The sequence below is a fragment of the Haliaeetus albicilla genome, chromosome 1 (genome assembly GCF_947461875.1).
Source record: "Haliaeetus albicilla chromosome 1, bHalAlb1.1, whole genome shotgun sequence".
NCBI lineage: Eukaryota > Metazoa > Chordata > Aves > Accipitriformes > Accipitridae > Haliaeetus > Haliaeetus albicilla.
The window spans coordinates 53,911,957-53,933,176 of NC_091483.1; the positions used below are offsets into that span (position 1 = coordinate 53,911,957).

Below are 21,220 nucleotides of genomic sequence, written 5' to 3' on the forward strand. Positions count from 1 at the left end.
GACGACGGACGACTGAACTGTGAGTGTGACCTTGCCCTTCACCTCGGCCCCTGCGTTTGTTTTTGCCTCCTTCTCATGCATGGAGCTGCCGGGTAGCTGGGGAGGGCTGGGACGGCTCTGGCGCACTGCCTGTTGCTCTCACCCTCAGAGAAATAATGGCGCCACCCCAGGCAGGCCGCCGGCGGACCGGGCGCAGCTTGTGGATGCCCAAAGCCCGCGACGGCCGTCGGCCAATGAGAGCATCGCGTTACTGCCGAGTCGGGCAGGACTGAGTCTGTCCCGCCAATCAGAAGCGTCGACCTTCCGTTGCTATGTGGCGACGCAGAGCAGGAGGGCGCCGGCGGGTGCTGCTGGGCGCTTCTTCAGGTGGGGACGGGCGCGGCGCGGTTGTTGCCTCGAACCCCTTGGGGCCAGCGGCGGCGGTGGTGGTCGGCGGGGCTGCGGTGATGGCGTCTGTCGCGGAGCGGTCCCGCGGTGCCTGTGGGGCAGCCACCCGCCCCGGCCGTCTGTGGAAACGGGGGGCTTTGAGCGTGGCCGGCGTGTGGAGGAGCCGCCTGTCCTCGCTCGGGACCGCTGCGGAGTCCTGGCCCTGGCGGGGCGGAGCGGAGCGGAGAGGGGGGGCCTTAGCCCGGAGCCTTCGGGTCCGTGGCTCGGCCACCTGGTACGGTGGTACCCGGTACGGTGGTACCCGGTACGGTGGTGGGGAGGGCCCGCGGGGTAGAGGCGTGCAGCAGCACCCTAAAGGCCTTGGCCATCGACGCGTTGGGCTTTCTGCTTGCAAAGGCAAGATTCGTATTTCACAGTTCCGTTAAAGAGAAAATTACGAATTGAGTTGGGTGAATGAAGTTATTAATTCAGTTGTGCTTCGCTTTAAAAATAAAGGTGTAACGGTGAGGGGCAAACTACCTCTGTGCAATGAAATCTTGGTGAATCACTGTATCCTGGGCCTTAGGATAAGACCCATGGGAAATGATAAAAGTATTAAGCTTCACGCTTGTGCAATATAAGGTGTGGTGAAACTGCGTTTTCTGCCAAGGATCTTTTTTCGTTCTTGGTAGCGTTCTGTGTGCTTATATAATTTGACCACAGTATTAAAAGTTAGGAGGTGACAATGCAGTCTGGTTTGTTAATCTTTCAGGGCGATTGAAGAGATGCGGCTGAGATGACTCTTCAGGAACTGGTGAATTGTGCAGCTAGCCTGTACTCTGATAGACAAGCGGTTTGGTTTGATGAATGCAATGGCAAACCTCCAACATTCTACACGTATGCGACAGTGGTTAAGCTTGCCATGGAATTAACAGCGTTCCTTCAAAAGCACTGTGATCCGCAAGGAAAATGTGAAATAGGCCTTTATTGCTATCCAGGAATAAACTTACCGTCTTGGATCTTAGGGTAATGGTTTGAATGCTTGCAATCTGTGTTGTTTTTTTTAAGGGTCATCTCTACTAAAGCAAATTTTCAGTTTGTTTATATTTTTAATAACAACAAAAATGCAGTAACACCATAGTAATACAGTCAAGAGGCACTGGAGTCTTGCATTCTTTAAGAAAAAAGATGGCAGTATTATAACCTTTTGAAAAGCCACTGCTAAAGTTTTTTTCAACTTTTAAGTTCATTGATCTAAAGTGCATGTAACTATCTTTCTTTTTTTTAAAAAAGTGATTAAGCATATTTATAGAAATATAAAAATCAATGACTAGCGTCTTTGTTGTGCTTGTTGAGAAATGGAGGTAATCTAAGAGAATAAATGTATACGTACAAAAGAAGGATGCAGGGTTTTTAGTGTATTCTTGTCTTGCTAGCAAAAAAAAGATGCATTGAAAACAAATTTCATGCTTTAAGCTAAATGAGTATACATTTAAAGTTCCATTAAAAATATTGTAGAAAAAAGTAGTGAGCAATGCAGCACTAAAGTCACATTGATTACTTAATGGCTAGGAAATTGAAATGTTTGTGATCTCAACACTCATGTTAATTCAGCAATTTTTAAAATCCTACTTCTGCTGATGAATGCTAATGTTTATATCCTTTATATATGTAACTTTTATATCCATTGCATTTATGATGTAGTAGGGAATCACATCACAAGGATATTTTCTTCAGCTGATGTATACACCAGCAGTTGTGCTTTCTAGGGGGATGATGTGTGTCATTATTTTCCTATTGTCACACGGCACATAAAATACACAGTAGCGCAAGAAGATGTATCATAGTTGAGTATAAAGATTTCAGTGAAGTGAGAGAATGAGTGCTGTAATCATAAACCTCCCAGAAGTAGTGAGGAACTTTCTCGGTGTTTGGGAAACTTTTCCCCCAGTCCAGCAGTGGAGCAGGTGCCCAGAGGTGTTGTGCCGGCACCATCCCTGGAGGTTTTCAAGACCTGACTGGATCAAGTTCTGAACAACCTGGTCTGGTGTCACAGCTGGCCCTGCTTGAGCAGGCGGTTGGACTAGGCATCCTGAGGTCCCTTGCAACCTGATTTGTCCTATATCCCAATCAACTGAGCAGCAACACAGGTTTCTTTTGCTGTGTGACTGGGAACTGCTGGGGCGTTTTGATTTTTACAGCTATCGTTGCTGAGTAGTTAACTGTCGTGTGATGCAAGGCAGGCTTAGTTGCTTACTGGTACCAGTGGCTACTGGGAGTACACAGAGCGCTGTGGTTTCTAAGTCTTTGTTCTGTATCTTGTCATTACTGCAGTGATAAATCACTTGCACAAAGAGGAAGTATAACTAATTGTATGTGGGAACCCAGCCCTGGAAGAAATGTGAAGATTTATGGGAACCGTTCATATTTTAGTCGCCACTTACTCATATTTGGCTTTTTGTGGCATTAATTCAAGTGCTTGTCTTTATCAAATGGAGCCACTAGAGGGAGGGATTGTAGTGAGCAACTGTTGAGGAAGCACTACAATGTGAAGGGCAGCGAATGACAAGAGAATGATACTTGGTGTTCCTCTGCTTCTTTATTAAGGAAGAAATTCCAGTAGGTGCTCAGATTTTCTTATGCTGGATTCTTTAGACTAGTGAGAAGAGAAGGTGTTTTCGGTGTGCAGACTTTTTTGTGGTGTTTTTTTTTTAAATATGTTTTTATATGTTGCATATGTATAAATGAAAAGCTTATATTTCTGCTCCTAGTCAATAGCAGAAGGTTTTAAAATGTGGTGCTGTTGATATCAGTGATACCTTTGTCATCACCAACCTGCTTGGCCAGAAATAATGTTGAATGTTTTCATCTAGCTTTAATCTTTTTCCTTGCTGTAAGATACCAAAAGGCAACACTGATTATTCTTCCTACCTTATTTCCAACAAAATCTTTAAGTCACGTTATGACTACATTTTCTAGCGCTGGGAACTATAAAAGAAACATTTGAGAAATCTAAGAGGGTTTTCTTAATTCTTTTAAAATAAGTTTAAAACATTTGTGTCTTGTTAGAATCCTTCAAGTTCCAGCTGCCTATTCTCCTATTGATCCAGATGCACCACCAGTGTTATCCTCTTACTTCATGAAGAAAAGCAATCTTCAGTATATTCTCGTTGAGAATGACAAAATAAATGTAAGTGTTCAGGCTTCTACAGGAAGCATTAAAGGGCAATTTAGAAATGTGTAGCTATTCAGATTGTGTTCTGTTTTAATAAGCTTGGATGGACTTGTTTTGTTTCTTCATGTCAAGAGGTCTTTCTCATTCAGAAAAGAACATCTTTAAAATTAGAAGTACAAAGTGCTTCTCTTCAAAAAAAATTGCCTACTTTCCTATTAGAGTGTTGTCTGGGCAACTGGCACTGGCATTGGAAGACTTTTCCAGACTTGCTTCTCCATATGTAAAGGTTGAAAGTTGGAAATCTTTGCAATAGTTGAAAAAAAAAAAAACCTCCTGCGTTTAATTCTTTGCTTTTCTTTTGTCCAACTCCTCCCAAATCGTGTACCCTCACTCATTGCAAAGGGAATAGACAAGATTGCACCATCTAGTTATAATTCAGAGTTCTTTGTCTTCTGCAGAATTCTTTTGTATATTTTCCCTTTCTTTTCCTTATTTGCTCAGAGAATTGTTTATTTCGCATTAGAAAGTCTGTGTTCACTCGTATTTAATACATAAAAATCCATGAGCTTAAAACTGATGTGTATCGTCCAGAAGTAGAGGCATGAAAAATCACAGCTTATTTGTATGAAATGCTGTTTCATATTTCATTGCATATATTAGAACAGTAAGAGTGCATCCTGAGTTCTACTGTTTAAATTGTTTATTTTCTCTTACAGAAATTCCGGACGTCCCATGTTGGTTATTTTTACCACAATTCTTCCACAATAGAACATACTGGTTTAACTCTCTTCCAAATGTGCTCGAGCAACGCTGATTTAAATTCACAAGTAGACAATGTGAAAAGTAAATATGAACCTTTCAAAGCTATGGGTAACTTGCAGCCAGGATCTACTGTTTGCCCAGATCAAACCAAAGTAAAAACATCAGAAGGAGGGTACATGGACATTGGACAGAAATACTCTTTAGCGTATGCCTTGCATACATCAGGAACTACAGGGATCCCGAAAATAGTCAGAGTGCCTCATAAATGTATAGTGCCAAATATTCAGCATCTTAAGTAAGTGTGTTTTCCGGTTTTCCTTTTAAATGCTTTCACAGATTTGATGCTTAGGGACTCTTTTTTTTTTTTTTTTTTTTTTTTTTTAATACTTCAGAGAAGTGTAGATGGGGTTTTTGCTAACACTGCTTCACTTCATCTTCTTTCCCTGCCGTATCAGATTTATTTGTGTTTGTTTCTTTTGTTTCTAAATAGTATCATATAAAACTTTTTTTCTCTAACTGGTATTTTTAATGTTTAAATGGTGCTTGACCTGAATTTTCAACAGGTGTACTTCAAATAATATGCTGTTGCTGTAACTATTGTATTCTGGCTTGCAACTTAAAAGAGGTAGATTAAAAAAATTAATTATTTGTTCACAGTTGTATTTAGTGTTTTCTGTAGTTTTTAAGTCCTAATGCCTTTTTAGGCTGCCTAGGTTTCTTTCTGCTTCATTTAATACCTTCTAAAAAAATCTACTCTGGAAAATAGCATATTTTTTCTTTTTTCTTTTTTTAATGAGCATCAATTAGTTGAAATATGCCCTTCAACATACTGTATTGGTGTGCAACGTGGTGGATATCTTTGTAAAGGACCTCATTAGCTTAATCAATAGTTACAGTCTTGATGCAGGAGCTCTTGCTCAAGTTGTCTGGTCTGCATATACCTATATATTCAGAGCAGCCCTTAAGACCTTAGCTTTGCTAAAGCGCATTTCTTTCATGCTGCTCTTCTAGTTTGGAAATGTTTTTTAACAACATGCATCGGATTTGTAATTCCTAGCTTTCTTATTTTAGATCAATATTTGAGATCACACAGGATGATGTGCTGTTCCTGGCTTCTCCTCTAACATTTGACCCATCTGTGGTTGAATTGTTTGTTGCTCTGACAAGCGGAGCCTCTATTCTTGTAGTACCAAACACTATTAAAATGATGCCTGTGGAGCTGTCTGCTGCCCTATTTCACCATCACCATGTGACAGTGTTGCAGGTAGGCAATGCCTGAAATAAGTGTCTTCAGTGTCTTGCTTCTCACCTTTGCTAATGTGTACTGCTTTTTCATCAGTCTAGACACTGATGATAATAGAACAGGAGCGGCCTTCCTTGAAGGCGCAGCTCATGCTATCCTTTTTTGCTGTAGAGTGTTAGCTGTTTAAAATATTACCATTTGATGGAAGCCTCAAACATTTTGTGACAGAAAACAATTAACTACAGATAAAACCAACATTCATGTTAAGAAACCATTAGTTCTTAAGAATTAATTAAATTATTCTGTTAATTAAGCAGTTAGTTCCAAAGAATCTGGTAATGGAGTAACCTGTTAGAGACATTTTTAGCAGTTTTTAATGGGCTTGATCTTGGAGTCTTTCCTCATAAACAACTTAGTCTCTATGCTAAAAATACAACTAAACCAGTGCCATTTATAGGGTGATAAAATGTTTGTCATTTTTTACAATAATGAGAGCAAGAGAATAATTGATTCCACAGCAACACTAACTGTTTTCAGGTTACATGTTTATATGAGGCTTCATGTGCCCCTTATGCCTTGGAATAGATCATCTCCTATATGATCTCAATTTTAATAGTTGCAAAGTTCAGTTTTGGGAAATTTGCTTGAAGTTATGAGCATCCAGCATGGCTGAATAAGCCTAGTCCTTGCCTTGTAGTGTAACAAGGTATTTTGTAAAACTATTAATTGAGTATAGAAACTTAAAGGGTGTGGGGGCAAGAGTCGCTAGAAAGGGATCTCACTTGTAACCGACTTTGAACAAAATGAGCATGGTCTGGTTAGTCTATTAATTGTGATAAATCAACCCCTAAGCCTTGCTTGTCATTAATGTTGTAATTCTGAAGTATTTGCACTGCTAGAAATGCTAAGGTTTCCTTTTCTTTTGGAGGAATGATGGTAGTTGAGATTCTAGCAGAAAAAATCCACCAAGATCCACAAAATCTAAATTTTGTAACTTTATTCCTTGCTGTAAATCTCAGTGGTGTAGATTTTGCTGTAACATACAAGTTTCTTGATCAGTTTAGCTCGCTTGCCTTTAGGAAAAAAAAAATCCCACTATTAGCAATATTTTTTAACATTTTTTAAGACTTTTTAAGATTATTTTTTTTTATAAAGATGTTAAGCATTAACAGAGAAAGGTGGAATTTGGTGCAGTGAAGATATTTGAAATGTCTTCCTAAGGAAAGTTTGATTTTGTGATTTTTTTGTTGTTGTTATCATTGTCTTAATCAGTGAAGGAAGGGCTTCTTAGCTGAATTGATGACAAAAATGTTCTCCTTATAGCTTAACTGATGATGAATAATTTTGTGATTTTTCTTAAATTATAGCAAGGCATTACATTCCCCTCTTGACTTGCTCAAGGAGACTTGAGAAGTCTGAAAAGTGATTATGAGGGAGGGGAAGAGTAATTTTTACCCCTTTTTTTCTTCACTATAATTTACTAAAGTTAAAATGATCAGTTGAAAAGTGGTGGTCGTCATCCATTACTGGAAGAAAATAACCTGGTAAGAAATAATTAAATTAATTTTCCAGTCCTCTTACTAGAAAAAATGGTTAAGAATAAGAGTGAAGCGTGAGTGTCTGTTAAAATGATGTGCTGTTTTTCCCCTTAGTGAAAGGGCTCTACATCACTGGTAGCTTTACAGAAGTAGCTGTATTTAAGGAAGCTGTTTTGTTTGGATTCCACTCTCCCCCCCGCCTTTTTTTTTTTTTTCCTTTCCTCTGCTCATTTTGGAGAGTGAGGTGAAAGCTTTCAGAAAGACTAATCTTTGTAAATCGGTATATTTACAGAAATCAGTAACAACCCGAAGTCTGGCATCCTACAAATTTTTAGTGTTATGGAAAGGTCTTTAAATTTTCTATAAGAAGGTTAATCAGATGTATAGGTTATATTTTTAGCTGTAACATGCTGGAATGAAGCAAGAAAAAGCACAAACAGTAACATCAAGAGAAGACTGTGTTTGCTGCTTTCTATTTCAAAGTAATTAACTAAAGAACTAATGTGCACACACTTTAGATAATAGCTGAGGTGCAACATGGAACCCATAACATCCAAATAAACTAGAAGCTCTGCAGAAGAACCTAGATTGGTGCTGATAGTGCTTATTAAGGGATAAACAAAATCTTGGAAAAAACAGCACAATCTATATTGGTATCTGATGGTTGATGCCATCTACTATATGTAGATGATTAAGTACATCCACAATATAGCTGTGCAGTGGATATGATAAAGCAGGAAGAGGTTTACACATACACTGAAAAAATGTAACAGGTTTTACTCTTTTTTTTTCAATTTTTTTTTCTTTAATATGTATCATTCAGGCAACACCAACACTTCTCAGAAGGTTTGGAGCTCACATTATTAAATCAACAGTGTTGTCTGCAAACACTTCACTCCGTGTGTTAGCCCTTGGTGGTGAAGCATTTCCTGTACTGAATCTCTTGAAAAGTTGGAAGCACAAGGAGAACAAAACAAGTATTTTTAATCTGTATGGTATTACTGAAGTGTCAAGCTGGGCCACTTGCTACAAGATTCCTGAAGAGGTTTTTAGTTCTGATTTTAGGTAGGAAATTTCACTGTTTTCATGGCTTGGCATGTGAACGATGAAAATCACTAGAAATAGAATGTTGGTCTCCTGTTTCCAGGACTACTAAGTCCTTATGAGTGTTTATGCTGGTAGAAATTACTTTTTTTTTATTATGTACAAATAGACTAATCTATCCTCTCATGCTCTAACACAGCCCCCTCAAGTAAAAGTTCTTGATGAGTGATTCTTGAACCACAGAACTGCAGTCTGTAATCCTGTGTACTTGTAGACCTGTTAAGTTTCACATAATGCATCATGATGGTCTCTGTTTTAGTCATCTCTGTATCTAGACCTCTTCCTCATTCCAGCCTGTGATTCCACATGCTGAACCTGAACTAGCCTAGTCCAGGGTGTGCTGTCTCTGACTGTGTGGCAGTATTGAATTAGTGTTGCACTTCTGCAGGCAAATGGCTCCTACCCAATTTGCTATGAACTTCAGTTAGCCATGCTGTTGCTCATCATTAGGCTTTTCCATTGAGATCTTGCATGTTCAAAGAGAAGATGCCCAACACAGTTCTCAGTGAGAGTAAAGAACTGGGGCTCTGTAACTCTTAATCATAGCCTCGGAACAAAGATATACTCATACCTTCGCTCTATCAAGTTCAGAATATTACTTCTGAGATTTACTTATTTTAAGCAAAAATGCTTAAAGGTTACTTTCAAATGTAATCAGTAGATATACGTGTATATCTTACTGCTACCATGCTTTTGCCTACAGTTTTTAAAACTCCACAAATAATCGATTAAGTGGAGACTAGGTACTGTGTTTTTTCTAATACTGGATAATACGCTATTCAGCAAATGATCCCACCGATGTTACTTGAGTAGTATGGATGACAGAAATTTGTCCAAAGTGGCTCACACAAGGTCTCACAGTAATTTTACTTGGACTTGCAGAAGTACTTTCTTCTCATCATTTAGCACTCTGCCATTTTCACTCAATTACTGCTTTTTTTTTGTTGTTGTTCATTGTATTTTATAAAGAGAGTTGCAGGAGTGTCAGGGTCATGAAAGGTACTTCCAGTTATCTCAGTGTTTCATTTGCTCTCTGAAATCTCTGATTATTCCCTGACATGATAATCATACATGTGACTTGAGTTAGACTTGTTTTGTGAAATGGGATGTTTTCGACAAATGATGTGATATATTAACCTGGTACTTAAACCGTCAAAGACTGAAAATGGTGGGTGGTCATAAAGTGTTACTAAACTATCATGCAAAACTCATATTCATTCTGGTTTCTCTGACTTCAAAAATTACCTTCTCCTCAGTGAAACTGTTTTTTCTACTCAAAGTTTCTGTGCTCCAGAGGTAATGTGTTGTTCTTCAGTCCTAACTGATGTGCAGTTAGAATGATGGAAGTTTTTATAGTCTCTGACTGTTGTTTCCCATCCTTCACCTCGCAGCCAGTTCCCTCTAAGCGTCATTGCAAAGGGAATTAGCGTTCCTTTGCAGTAAGCAGATGCAGATACAAGAAAACCAGGACAGACCATTTTATGTCTTCTTCATTTCTTAGTATTGGTAGGACAGTTGGAGTACAGTGGGCTTTTATTTTTGCTAGCTGAATGATGACAACTGGCACAGTTTCTGGAGAACACTAGAAAATTAAAAAAAATCAGCACAAAATTAGTGCCTTAGTGGTCTGCATCCCTCAGTTTCTTAGGTAAGTTTGGCAAAATTAAGTGTCTAATCCCAAGTCTCTTGATCATAATGGCCAAATGAGGTGGTGTTTGTCTTTTATTTTTGCTGTTCTATGGTATATGTAGGAATCTTGACGTTTTGTTTGGTGAATTTAAATTCTACTCTTCTTTGTGTTGGGACTTCCCTATGGTATGGGGCAGACACATTGAATATCTGGGATGCTTTCTCACACCTGTTTGTCAAGTAATTATATTTTGAAGCTGACCAGAGAAAGGAAAAGGAGGAGAAGATTCTCACTTGGCAGAAATACACATTTTAGAAAATTTGACTGCTTTTTCATCAACTTGAGATAAATAATTCATTGACTGATCAGAGAAAAGGAGAAGCTTCAACAGCCTAAATAACAGGAATTGAACAAGAACTGTTAGGTTAAAATATGAGTCTTTATGATAGAAGTTGAACTGGAACCCATGCCTAACTTCATATATTACCAAAGTTATTTAAAGTTACTTTGCTTTTTAAATTTTCCTTTACTGAAGAAAATGTATTATTCTCTACTCCCACTCAGAAATAGTGTCTATATTCAATAAATGAGGTTCTGCAAGTGCTTGAGGAGGCTAGAGAATGAAGAGAAAGGAAGGAGTTGGTCTGCAGCTCAACAGAAGAAGTCTGTAATAGATACATGACATTGAAATTACAGTTTCTTTTATTTCAGTCTTTTCTGAAAGAGTCAGTTGTACTTGTTGCCACAACACCAGTAATAGAATAAAAGCTCAAACTAGGTAGGACAGGGAAAGAATAAATTAGAAAGCAGTTACATGTGTTTAAATTGGTTGACTTGATGGAATTTTCAACCTGGGGGACTTAAAAACTGGCTGAAATTCTCGGGGTACTCTCAGGGTATTTCAGGGTCCATTCAAGCCTTATTTTCTATTATTCTGTGTTTTTTTCATGTATAATGAAACCTATGCACACTGATGAGGTTTTTAATTTTGAAAAAATTGAGATGTTTTTAAAGAAGAAACATTTTAGTAGAAAGAAGCCCCAAGCATCTACTTTTGCTCTAATACCAACCCTTTAAGAGACTGTATGCTAACTCATTTCTGGAACAGTTGTTTTGTGTTCAGAAGGGAAAGATTTTTGCTATTTCTCTCTTTAATATATTTAGAACTGATTTCCCTATACCCTTGGGATCACCGCTCCTTGGAACAAAAGTTGAGGTCAGAGATACCAACGGTTCTGCTGTTCTAGAAGGCGAGGGACAAATATTTATAGGTTATTTTATATTTCTTACTCTTCTAAGATACTTTTCTTAATTAATTGAGTTTTAATAATACATTGATTGTTTTACTTGGTGTCTGCCTCTGATGTACAGATTAATACAGCATTTTAAGTTCCCATTGGGCTGGGAACCTTCTGATGGTATTTTAGGTTGTTGGAATGATGAACAGGAAATTACCATAATTTTATCTGCAGTCTGTGCTTTCATTATATTGACTTTTTCCTGCTTGCATTTTGACATTCGCAGTTGAAGTAATTTCTCTGAATTAACTGCTTAGCCCAGTTTGTACATTGCAGAAGTTTAGACACTGATACTAATCTTTTAGTACTTGCTTATAATGCTTGTTATAGTTTAGGAGAATTTGATAAAATACTTTTTATAATTTTCATTTACAGTTAGTCATTTGATATATGTGACCACGATCTGTTCTTGTGTAGGTGGTGAAGAACGAATCTGCTTCCTTGATGATGAAATAACTGTACCCCTGGGCACAATGAGAGAAACAGGGGATTTTGTAAGAGTGCAGAACGCAAAGTTGTTCTTCTTGGGTCGGAAGGACAATCAGATTAAACGTCACGGCAAACGTTTTAATATTGAATGTTTGCAGCAGGTAATAAAACATCTAGTAAGTAGAGTATGCCGTTATAAGAACAGGAATAAGGAACAGATAATTATCAGAAATGTGGATTTGCTCATCTTCAGATGACTTTTAGGAGTCTTAAAGAAATTGGGAGGGTGTATTATCAAAAATCTAGTCACATAATTTAGGGAGGAGTTTGGGGAGGAGTTCTTGGAAATCTGTTTCATTGTATGGTTTCTGCCAGCAGAATTGAGGACTGTATAAACACCTGAAAAATACTGAGCATTGCACTCTTATATAGTGATTGTTCTACAAGACTGAATGTCAGACTCAGGGATTGTATCTCATTCATGGCATTTAGGCAAATAATGCATCTATCTATGAGTTTGTTTTTCTGTGAAGTAGTACAAACTTTTGCTACAAGAGAAGGTATTTCATATGATGTTACGTAGGAATGCGAGACAAATACAAATTTTAAATGTGTACTTTTTAAAATTGTGGTTTTTACTTCTTTTACTCTATTGATGAACTGCCTTTTAAAGCAAGACTAATACTTTTTAATTACAGGCTGCTGAAGATCTTTGTCAGGTAGAAGCTTGTGCAGTGACCTGGTATCAGCAGGAAAAACTTATCCTGTTTGTTGTACCCAAAGATGATTTAGAAAAGAGAGAAACACTTAAAGAACTCCAGAAACGTCTACCAGCTCATGCAGTCCCTGATGAGCTTGTACTGATTAAAGCTTTGCCTTTAACATCACATGGTAAATGAAACTGTTAAGTACCCTTGCCACTTATTTTAATGGTCTCTATTCCTTTTTTTTAAATTGATCAAAATCCAGTACCTGATTGGGCTTTTTAAATGCCTAGATTAGATAACTAACTCCTAGTAAGAAATTATGACCATGTATTATATTTTCTTGATAATGTTTTGTTTGAGAGTCAAATCAATTTAGTAAAATCAGTTTGATATTAACACTGCACATTTCTTTGCTGTTGTTCCTGTTGCTGTCTGCAACAGAACCCTGACTCCAGCTGGGGAAAGATCAGGCCCTGAAAGTGGGATTATGTGGGAGACTAGGGTAAATTTTCCAAAGCCTTGTTGTGTTCTGTTAAGTGTAGTTGATTGACTGGGTAAAAAAAAAAATACAGGTGCAGCTGACTATAAATAAGGAAATGTGTACAAGAATAGAGTGACTATTTGGGCAGAGCAGGTTTTGGAAGTGTAAATGCTAAAAGAGCAATGAAAAAAATCATACTTTATTTTCTACAAAGGCAAAGTTGATATATCTGAACTGAACAAGATTTACCAGAACCATCTAAACTCCAGAAGGCGTGACAGTAAGCTGAGTGGCGCAGAGGAATTGTGGGAAAGATTGCAGTATTTATGGAAGGTAGTATTTTGAGCTGCCTTTTTATCTTTGCAAGTGGATCATTATACATGTGTCAGGAATTAAACAGTTTTAAGAAGTATGACTAATGCAACCAGAACATTCTAGCTGCCTATAGATTGAAGCAGTACAGCTCTTTCTGTTCAGTTAATACTTAAATATAGTCACTCTGCAGTGGCCAAGAGGGAGTCATTTATATTTCTCTTATCAGATAAAGCTGCAGGCTCTGAGGTATAAGCAATTAGCATAGGAAGGACGTAACCTGTCAGTAGCTTTTTGAATACTGCTTTACATGCCAAAGAAGGTATCCCTAAGGGAAACAAGGAACTGGGACATGGAAACTTTGTACAAAATAGCTACTGTGTTAGTAGAGTTTCTTATTTCTCAAGATAATTATGAATTGAAGAGTCTTTTTAAAACAGATGGCACAGTCGTGTAATTGTCTCTTGGACTGTCTGTATTGTTTCTAAATTTCTGTGCTGAAGACTTGTTTTTCAAAGTATTGAAATGTGATGCCAAACAGTATTACTTTTTTTTTTTTTTTTTTTTCCGAATGTAGTCTTCCAAGTTTCACCTGAAAGTGGTATTTGCTGTGGCTAGGACTTGAACAAGTAAACGTAGTGAAATTAGTAACACAATTTGCCTGTGCTGATACTTACCGTATTGGTGGCTATAAAAATGATAACCCAAAGGGATAGGATGTGCCCTAGACCCATTATGGACAGCAGAAGGTGGCTTCCAAAACCAGAGGATTTGGACTTCACATCCAGACTTAACAAGCAGGGAGCGCAAGTGAGAGGAGACATAGTAATTGCTGTTTGTTGTAGTTACAATGCCAAATCCAAAATCCTTCATGAATTGAAGGGGTTATAGCTTCAAAAGTGGGTAGATAAGTAGGTTACTTAATTCTAAAGTAAAAGAAGTTTATATAAGTTTTATTAATAAAATAAAGTATGTAAACCCATTTTATCAAAAGGCATCAATGTTTTATCTGCAAAGTTGTCATTGAGAAATGGTATCGAGATTGAAAATGGCCAACAAAAATGCAGCACAATTTGCTTTAATTTCTTAGACTGCAGAATTGGAATTGAGCAAAATATTTTGTAGTACAGAATTAGTATCTCCCTGTTTCTCTGTTCCTCCCAAGCTCTTGTTCCATCACTACCTCTATTGGCACTAGTATGTTTCACGTGATTTTTCTGCAGAGTAGTAAGTTTCCCCAGTTGTTGATTTAGTGGGACTTCTGGGTATTCAGGTGGATTTTACCCAACTTGAGTTTTTATGTGTGCAACATGGTATAACACCTATGGACTGTTACCTCTTTCCTTCTTTTCTCTAGTCTGTTCTGGGTCTCCTAGGTGATTCCACTGGAATTTCTAAAGATGCGGTATTTCTGTACAGTGGTGGAGACTCCTTAAAGGCTCTACGATTTTACGATGAAATTGAGATGCTAGTAGGCAAAGCTGTACCTGGACTCCTTGAAGTTATTCTCAGCCGCTCGATTGAAGAAGTTTATGGACATATTCTTAAAATTCTGTTTTCAGATGAAGACCAATTAATGAATTATGACAATGTTGTGAAAAGAAAATTAAGTGGGAACAGTGGAGAGGAACTCCATGGAAAATACATTAAACTGAAATCTGAAAGAGGTCTTGAGGTTGCTTCAGGGTTAACTTCATTTATTGCACTAAGCAGAGGAAATAAATTTTTTTCTATGAATTTCACCAAGTCTTTTATGCAGCCCACTAATACAGTACAGGTAGGAGTGGAACTGCTACAGCAGCCATCTTTTCAGCATTTAGTCACTCCAAGTATAATGAAAAGCCATGCACAAGGGTATGAAATGGAGAACAGAATTTTAACAGTTACGAACAAGGCAAATAAAACCGACTGTTGCTCTGTACAGCAAATCCCTGCAGAATGTAGTCATGTAACAACAGCAGAGTTGGCATTATGCATAAGATGGAAGTCAAATACAAGAAAATGTGTTGATGCATCACCACTGGTTGTAATACCATCTAAAGAAGTATCTGCATCTGTATATGTTGGCTCTCACTCTCATGCAATGCAGGCGATTGATCTAGATTTGGGAGAAATCAAATGGGAGAAGAACCTTGGAGATCGTATTGAATCTTCTGCCTGCGTATCCAAATGTGGAAATTTCATTGTTGTTGGTATGTCTTCTGTTTTAGCCTTCATTATAAATTATTTTTTGTGCTAAATATGAGATGAATGACAGAGAATCTTATTTTTTACCTCTGAATGTCCTCTATCTACACTTACCCATAAAATTCCATATCTGTTTCAGAACTAATTTACTGTAAAATAGAAACAGAAGGAAGAAGTAATTTAAGTTTCATGATAACCAGTGATGGAGCTTATCTAACATATACACTTATGGTTTATTATATGCCAATTTATTAATAAGGCCTTATTAAGGAATAGTCAATGGGTATGGTTTCTTTTTAGTGGTTGATTAAGGTATGACCTTTAAACTGTTTTTTTAAAAAAATATAGAAAGGTGATACAGTCTTTAAATGTCTTTTAAAAATTGATAGAGGTAGAAATTAGTACATGGTGCCTCAGATTATTTTTCACAGAGTTTAATTATCTCATTTGACTCTTCTTTTTGGAAATGTAAAGAACACGTTAGGATAGTTTTTTGGTTTTGTCATATCCATTGTCAATGGAGTTGCTGTTATTCATCTTAGTTTTATCTTTTTTAGCTAATACGTTCACTGGTTAGCACAGATGTCCAGGTGGTGAGTTTTTTTATACAAAGCTAATGTTACCATCTTTTTCCTAGTATTTTGATTGCTATTTACTCTGATAACAAAATTGAATATTTCATTAAAACTGAAGGAGTTTCTAGAAATACAGTTCAGTTTTCATTATAAAACATACAGTCTTTATTCTTTCAGCATCTTTGTTTTTAGAAAGAAAAATTAGGGAGAGAGATAATTAAAAAAACATTCTCCCTTTTCAGCAACTCTGCATGTCTTCTAATATTATTACTGTAAAATTTGATAGAAAAGCAGTGAAATAAGTGTATTCTAAATGTAACCTGGAAAGAACACACAGAACAATCAACTCAATGTGTGAACTATCACCAAAGACTTTGAGCTAAAAGAAGAGGAGGAGCTTTGGAAAATGTTTTGAAACTGTGCCTCTTGAGTCATCTTACTTCTTTCCAGCAGTGATGCAGCTAGCAGCATAAATCACACCATAAATACAAGTAATCATTATTGTTTTTTCCCCTGTTGTGTTTTATTTCACACAGGTTGTTATGATGGCTTGGTGTATGTGCTTCAAAGCAGTGATGGAGAAATACACTGGACTTTTGTCACAGAAGATACTGTGAAAAGCTCTGCAGTTGTAGACCCTTCCAGTGGACTAGTCTACATAGGATCGCATGACCAACATGTGTATACTTTGGATATTTACGTAAGACCACCCACTAACTTTTATGTATAGAAGAATAAATATCCATCTTAGACTCTATTAGACTCTATCTGTGCACCAGATGAAGCTCCACTGGTGTTAGTATTCTCAGGAGTCCACAACTACACTTCTGAAATAGTTGGGCCTGCTTGAAGTGGGGTTAGGATTATGTGGTAGTAAATAGTTTTAGTGCTGTTCTCAGCTGTGGTTCTTGTGCTACTAGTCCTGGTTAAAACTAAATCTTAAGCTTCTTCGTTATTAAATTCTCTGTGGGTGTTTCAGCTGGGTGCCCAGCTAGAAATAAAACTGTGGCTTAATGGTGGAGACAGAATCTTATATTCTAAAAGAGTAGATGAAGGGAGATGGAGAACAGGAGGGGCAGATACTGCCTCTTCATTAGCTGAATTTCTTTTGTTTAGTGGAAGAGAAAGTAGCCAACGGCATATGTGTTGCTATAATAGCATGTAGATTATATCTTCTCTTCTTAACTAGTGTTTGCTGAGTAAATGCGGTGTGTGATAAGCCTTGACATTCAAAGGTCTTTGTAAACATGAGCTTTAACTCCAGTTGAAAATTTTATCTTTCTTGTGCTTACAGAAAAAGGCATGTATATGGAAGTTACATTGTGAAGGTGGAGCTGTGTTTTCATCTCCTTGTCTAAGTTCTTCTCCACATCATCTTTATGTTGCTACACTAGGAGGACTGTTGTTGGCTGTAAACCCAGTATGTACCTTTGCTTACTTGTCCTTGATCCCAATCTCAAATTTAAATGAAACCAGAATGCATTTCTGAAGTTAAGATTGCTTTTCTGATGAAAGGAACTAGATGATCGTATGTTACCATAAGATATTTTTCACTTGAGGGCCTTATTATTATTATTATTATTGTACACAAGGTTACCATAATAATTCCTATATTTCAGAAAGCTATCTGGTGATACGAGAACTGAAGTGACTTGCTTGAATTTACATGCTGACTGTAGGTCAAAGCTGGAATCAGTGTCTTCTCATTCCCATATACTATCTTATCAGTTAAAATAGTGAGTGAGAGCATGTCTGTAGATTCTTTTTTTCCCTCCTTCCCTTTGACAGTAGGATTAGAAAAAAAAATACACAGAACTTACTGAAACCAGAACAGAGAAAGATGCCCCTTTGTTCCTCTTACTGTTCCCCTCCCCGTAGTCATTTAAAGAGCTGTGCCCCTTAATCTTGGACTGCTATTCTGTTCTCTGCACTAGGGAAATGGCATTCTTGATAGATGTGGAGCAATTTCATGGTTTTCTGAGGCATTGTTGGCTTACAGCTGGTCCTGGCTGATAAAAGGAACAGTCCCTTGGAGCAGCTGTTCATGTTTTTGTACTCACGCAACCCAGAGCATCAATCCTAACAATCTTTACCTCCCACCCACTACAAGTTTCCTCAGTAATACCCAGCCTAGTGTTAGAAAACCAGTGTATGATTTTGTGGCTCTAGTGGGTTGTGATTAAGAAAAAACAGGTTTGGGGTTTTTTTTTCCATAATCCTGAGTAACAGGTAGTTGAGAAACTCAGCGGTAACTCCAAGTGATTATTTATAAAAATAGGAATGCGCAGGCTATGTTAGGAGCTTATTGTGACAATTGTAGGTTGTGGGTTGCGGCATTTCCTACAGTATTTACAGTTTAGGACATAATCACTATGACTTGCTTTCAAGATATCCTCTCCTTCATTGGTCCTCATAACATACCGAGTTGCTGGGAATGGAATAAAAAATGAATCTGTCATTTATTAGAACTACTACGCTACACTGTTATCATTTTGCCTAGGGGGAGGGAAGAGAAGGGTGAAACAGGGGTATTGAGTGTCCCATGGAAACCACTAAACATTTTGTTGGAATGAGATTTGAAGAGTAGTTTTGCTTCTGGTATGCATTCTGGATGGGAGAAGCCTTTTCTTTGTGCCTCCCCCTTGCCAATTCTTAAGGGCTGGGTCAAGCTGCGAAGGAAGGGTTGTTTTGTGGAGCTTCTTACCGTTGTGTTAAGCATCAGATATTCCATGCTGCCATTTACAGGTGACGGGGAATAAGATTTGGAAAAGTTTCCTGGGAAAACCACTCTTCTCCTCTCCCCACTGCAATGAGAAGTACGTTTGTGTTGGGTGTGTGGATGGAAACTTACATTGTTACACTCATTCTGGAGAAAAGGTAAAAGTGGTGTTGCTGGGTTTTTCATGTTCATCACAAAACCCTGAATAAGATGCTTTATTAATATTGTTTCCTGAGGTTTAATGATTAACATATACCTTTTTGTGAACCAGATGGAAGTGTCTATTGTTACAGAGAGGAGAAAGTAGAAAAACTGCTTGCCTGCGGTCGTCCATGCAGTTCTTGGCAAAACTACAAACTCTCAAGTTGGTTGATGCAGTAACAGAATTCTAGTTCAGAGCTTACACCCAAAGTCCAGAGTAGTGCTAGCAAATTAAATGGCATAGGTTTGGTTTTGGACTTTTTCAAGCATGTTTAAAGCCATCTATTCTGTAAGATGGTGGCTATTTGGAAGTAAAGGTTTCTTAGAATGTTTATGCATTTATCAAAAAATGCCAGATCATAATTCCGGCAAAATGTGTCAGCCTTCACATTGAATTAAATGAGAATATTTTTTTAGTTCCTCAGAGATGAACGTGGTTTCTATCTGGCGTTAAAGCAACTGACACTGTTTCTGTTTGTTTGCATGAGATGCAGCATACATGGCAATTCCTAAGCATTTTCCGATTATAAAATACGCGTTAGCCCATGCCCTGCTCTGTCTGCTTGCAGCAGTGCTGCAGAACTGATATTCTCTTGAGGAGGGATCTGCACATTGTTAGTGTGAGCAGAGGAAATCTATATTACAAAAGGAACATTTGCCTTTTTGGCAAAGAACAGCATGTTAACAGAATTCTCAAAGTTCATTACTAATTATGGTACAACAGCCCAAGAATATTCTTTTCCCAAGTTGGCCATCTTTACGTGGAACTCTTGCACATCTATTTTATGAGTCTTTTATCACTTACTCTATGTGTAAAACTTAACTTTTATTTGACAAGTATTTACCAGCCCTCATTGAAATCTAGTATGCTCTTGAAATAAAATGCTCTCCTGTCAACAACTAGTCTATTAAAAAATTACAGTTGCTGTCAAACTGATGTCACCAACCTTTGATAATGGGTGGTTATGTTCTTTCTGTGTGTAGGTTTGGCAGTTTTCCACTAACGGACCAGTGTTTTCATCTCCATGCATCTCAAGTTTAACTAAGCAAGAAATATTTTTTGGCTCCCATGATTGTTTTATCTACTGTTGTAACATGGAGGGTAATTTACTGTGGAAATTTGAAGCCACTTCAAGTGTATATGGAACACCATTTGTTTTCCAAAGTGGTGACTTAAAGAACAAAATTCTTTTGGCAGCAGTATCTACAGATGGCAAAGTGTGGATCCTGAATGCCAAGAGTGGAACAGCAGAAGGAGTAGATAAGCTTCCAGGAGAGGTTTTCTCTTCCCCTGTAGTATGGGGAACAAAGCTTGTTGTTGGCTGTAGAAATGATTACATTTATTGCCTAGATTTGTATGTAACAAGGAAAAAAGACAGCTAAGATGTTAGGCTGCTTCCTTTTTATTGTTTACGTTTGTAAATTAAGAACTCACAGGTGCCTATTTTACTGTAGGCAAGAGGTGTTCTTTGCAGATTTCTCAGGTACCATTTTGCACCAGGCAGTGTCCAGAGTAGGTAAAGCGATGTTTGCTGTACTGATGGAAGGAGGATGGCTGCTCAGCACCCAGCCAGAAGTTTCAATGTCTCTCCCTCATTTCCTAGCTCCAATTCATGAAAGAATATGTTTCAGATGGTTTGGATTTGAATGTTGTGCTTTTACCTGTGTGATAGGAAAATCAAAGTCCGTAGTTTGGCTTCAAACACTTGCAGGATTGGGAGAAACTGTGGTAAGGTGCCATACTCTGCAGCTTGGGATAAGATGCTTGTCTCTCTGTGGGAAGAATGTGTTCCTCTCTCTGAGTCCAGCCTAGCCTGTGCCTGGCTCTTCCATGCATCAGACAGGTGTTTGTCTAGTCTGACAAGGTTTCTGTGCTATGTCAAGGTAACCCAAGTCCTTTTTTTTAATCTAACTTTTAACTTGATTTCTAAAGGCACAGCCTGCATTGCATATACCTGGTAGTAGTGGCCTGTTTACTCTAGTTTTTATAAACCAAATAGTTCATCTTTGTGAGCCTAGGGCCTCCTCAGCTTCAATTCAGTTGAGCATGTACTTAAACTCCATTGAAGTCAGTAGGAGTTAGTTCTATTCTAAAGTGGAGAATATACTTACATGTGTATACTTAACTAAATTTCAATGACAGGTACAGTGTGAGTTCCCAGATGAATTGTGCACTGCTCAAATCAGCCATTGTTAAATCATTTTTTAAGATATTTGAATGAATGCTTTATACAGTGTCTTTACAGAGAACTATTAATAAAGGGTGGTGCGAACTGGTTTGGATTGTCTTTAATGCCTTACAAGGAATTACCAGTGGTCTTAGTAATGCCAATCAAGTATTGGCCGTGACAGAAGTATGCTTAACTGAGAGCCTCTTCCTGCTTATGAGTCTTCTAAAAGAACTATAGTAGAAACTATTATCTCTCTCTGATGAGCCATCTACTTTGAATTCTAACATCTTGAATTAAAAAGTAAAGTAGAGGTTGCACTGGC

The 21,220-nt window shown here is 37.8% G+C and overlaps 1 protein-coding gene across 4 annotated transcripts; it reads left to right on the plus strand.

The window, feature by feature from the left end:
* Window positions 1-241: 241 nt before the first annotated feature.
* Window positions 242-21,004, plus strand: AASDH (aminoadipate-semialdehyde dehydrogenase). Of its 4 annotated transcripts, none has more exons than XM_069789667.1 (15): window positions 242-366; window positions 1,139-1,392; window positions 3,436-3,556; window positions 4,258-4,598; window positions 5,375-5,567; window positions 7,908-8,149; window positions 10,983-11,089; window positions 11,534-11,706; window positions 12,244-12,436; window positions 12,948-13,066; window positions 14,403-15,237; window positions 16,344-16,507; window positions 17,102-17,227; window positions 18,553-18,684; window positions 19,712-21,004. In XM_069789667.1, exons 2-15 carry the CDS (start codon window positions 1,163-1,165, stop codon window positions 20,108-20,110), a joined length of 3,375 nt encoding a protein of 1,124 aa, XP_069645768.1. In that variant the 5' UTR covers window positions 242-366; window positions 1,139-1,162; the 3' UTR covers window positions 20,111-21,004. The 4 variants fall into 4 exon arrangements, with proteins under 4 accessions (XP_069645768.1, XP_069645787.1, XP_069645777.1 ...); XM_069789676.1 differs by lacking the exon at window positions 242-366 and adding an exon at window positions 464-661; XM_069789686.1 differs by lacking the exons at window positions 12,244-12,436; window positions 12,948-13,066.
* The last annotated feature ends 216 nt before the right edge of the window (window positions 21,005-21,220 follow it).

What these genes read in the sequence shown, in the direction of transcription:
- AASDH (XM_069789667.1), top strand. Translation starts at nt 1,163, where the DNA reads ATGACTCTTCAGGAACTGGTGAATTGTGCAGCTAGCCTGTACTCTGAT. An exon ending in CCAAATATTCAGCATCTTAA is followed by an intron (nt 4,599 to 5,374) that starts GTAAGTGTGTTT and finishes TTCTTATTTTAG; the next exon opens with ATCAATATTTGAGATCACAC. An exon ending in GTTTTTAGTTCTGATTTTAG is followed by an intron (nt 8,150 to 10,982) that starts GTAGGAAATTTC and finishes TAATATATTTAG; the next exon opens with AACTGATTTCCCTATACCCT.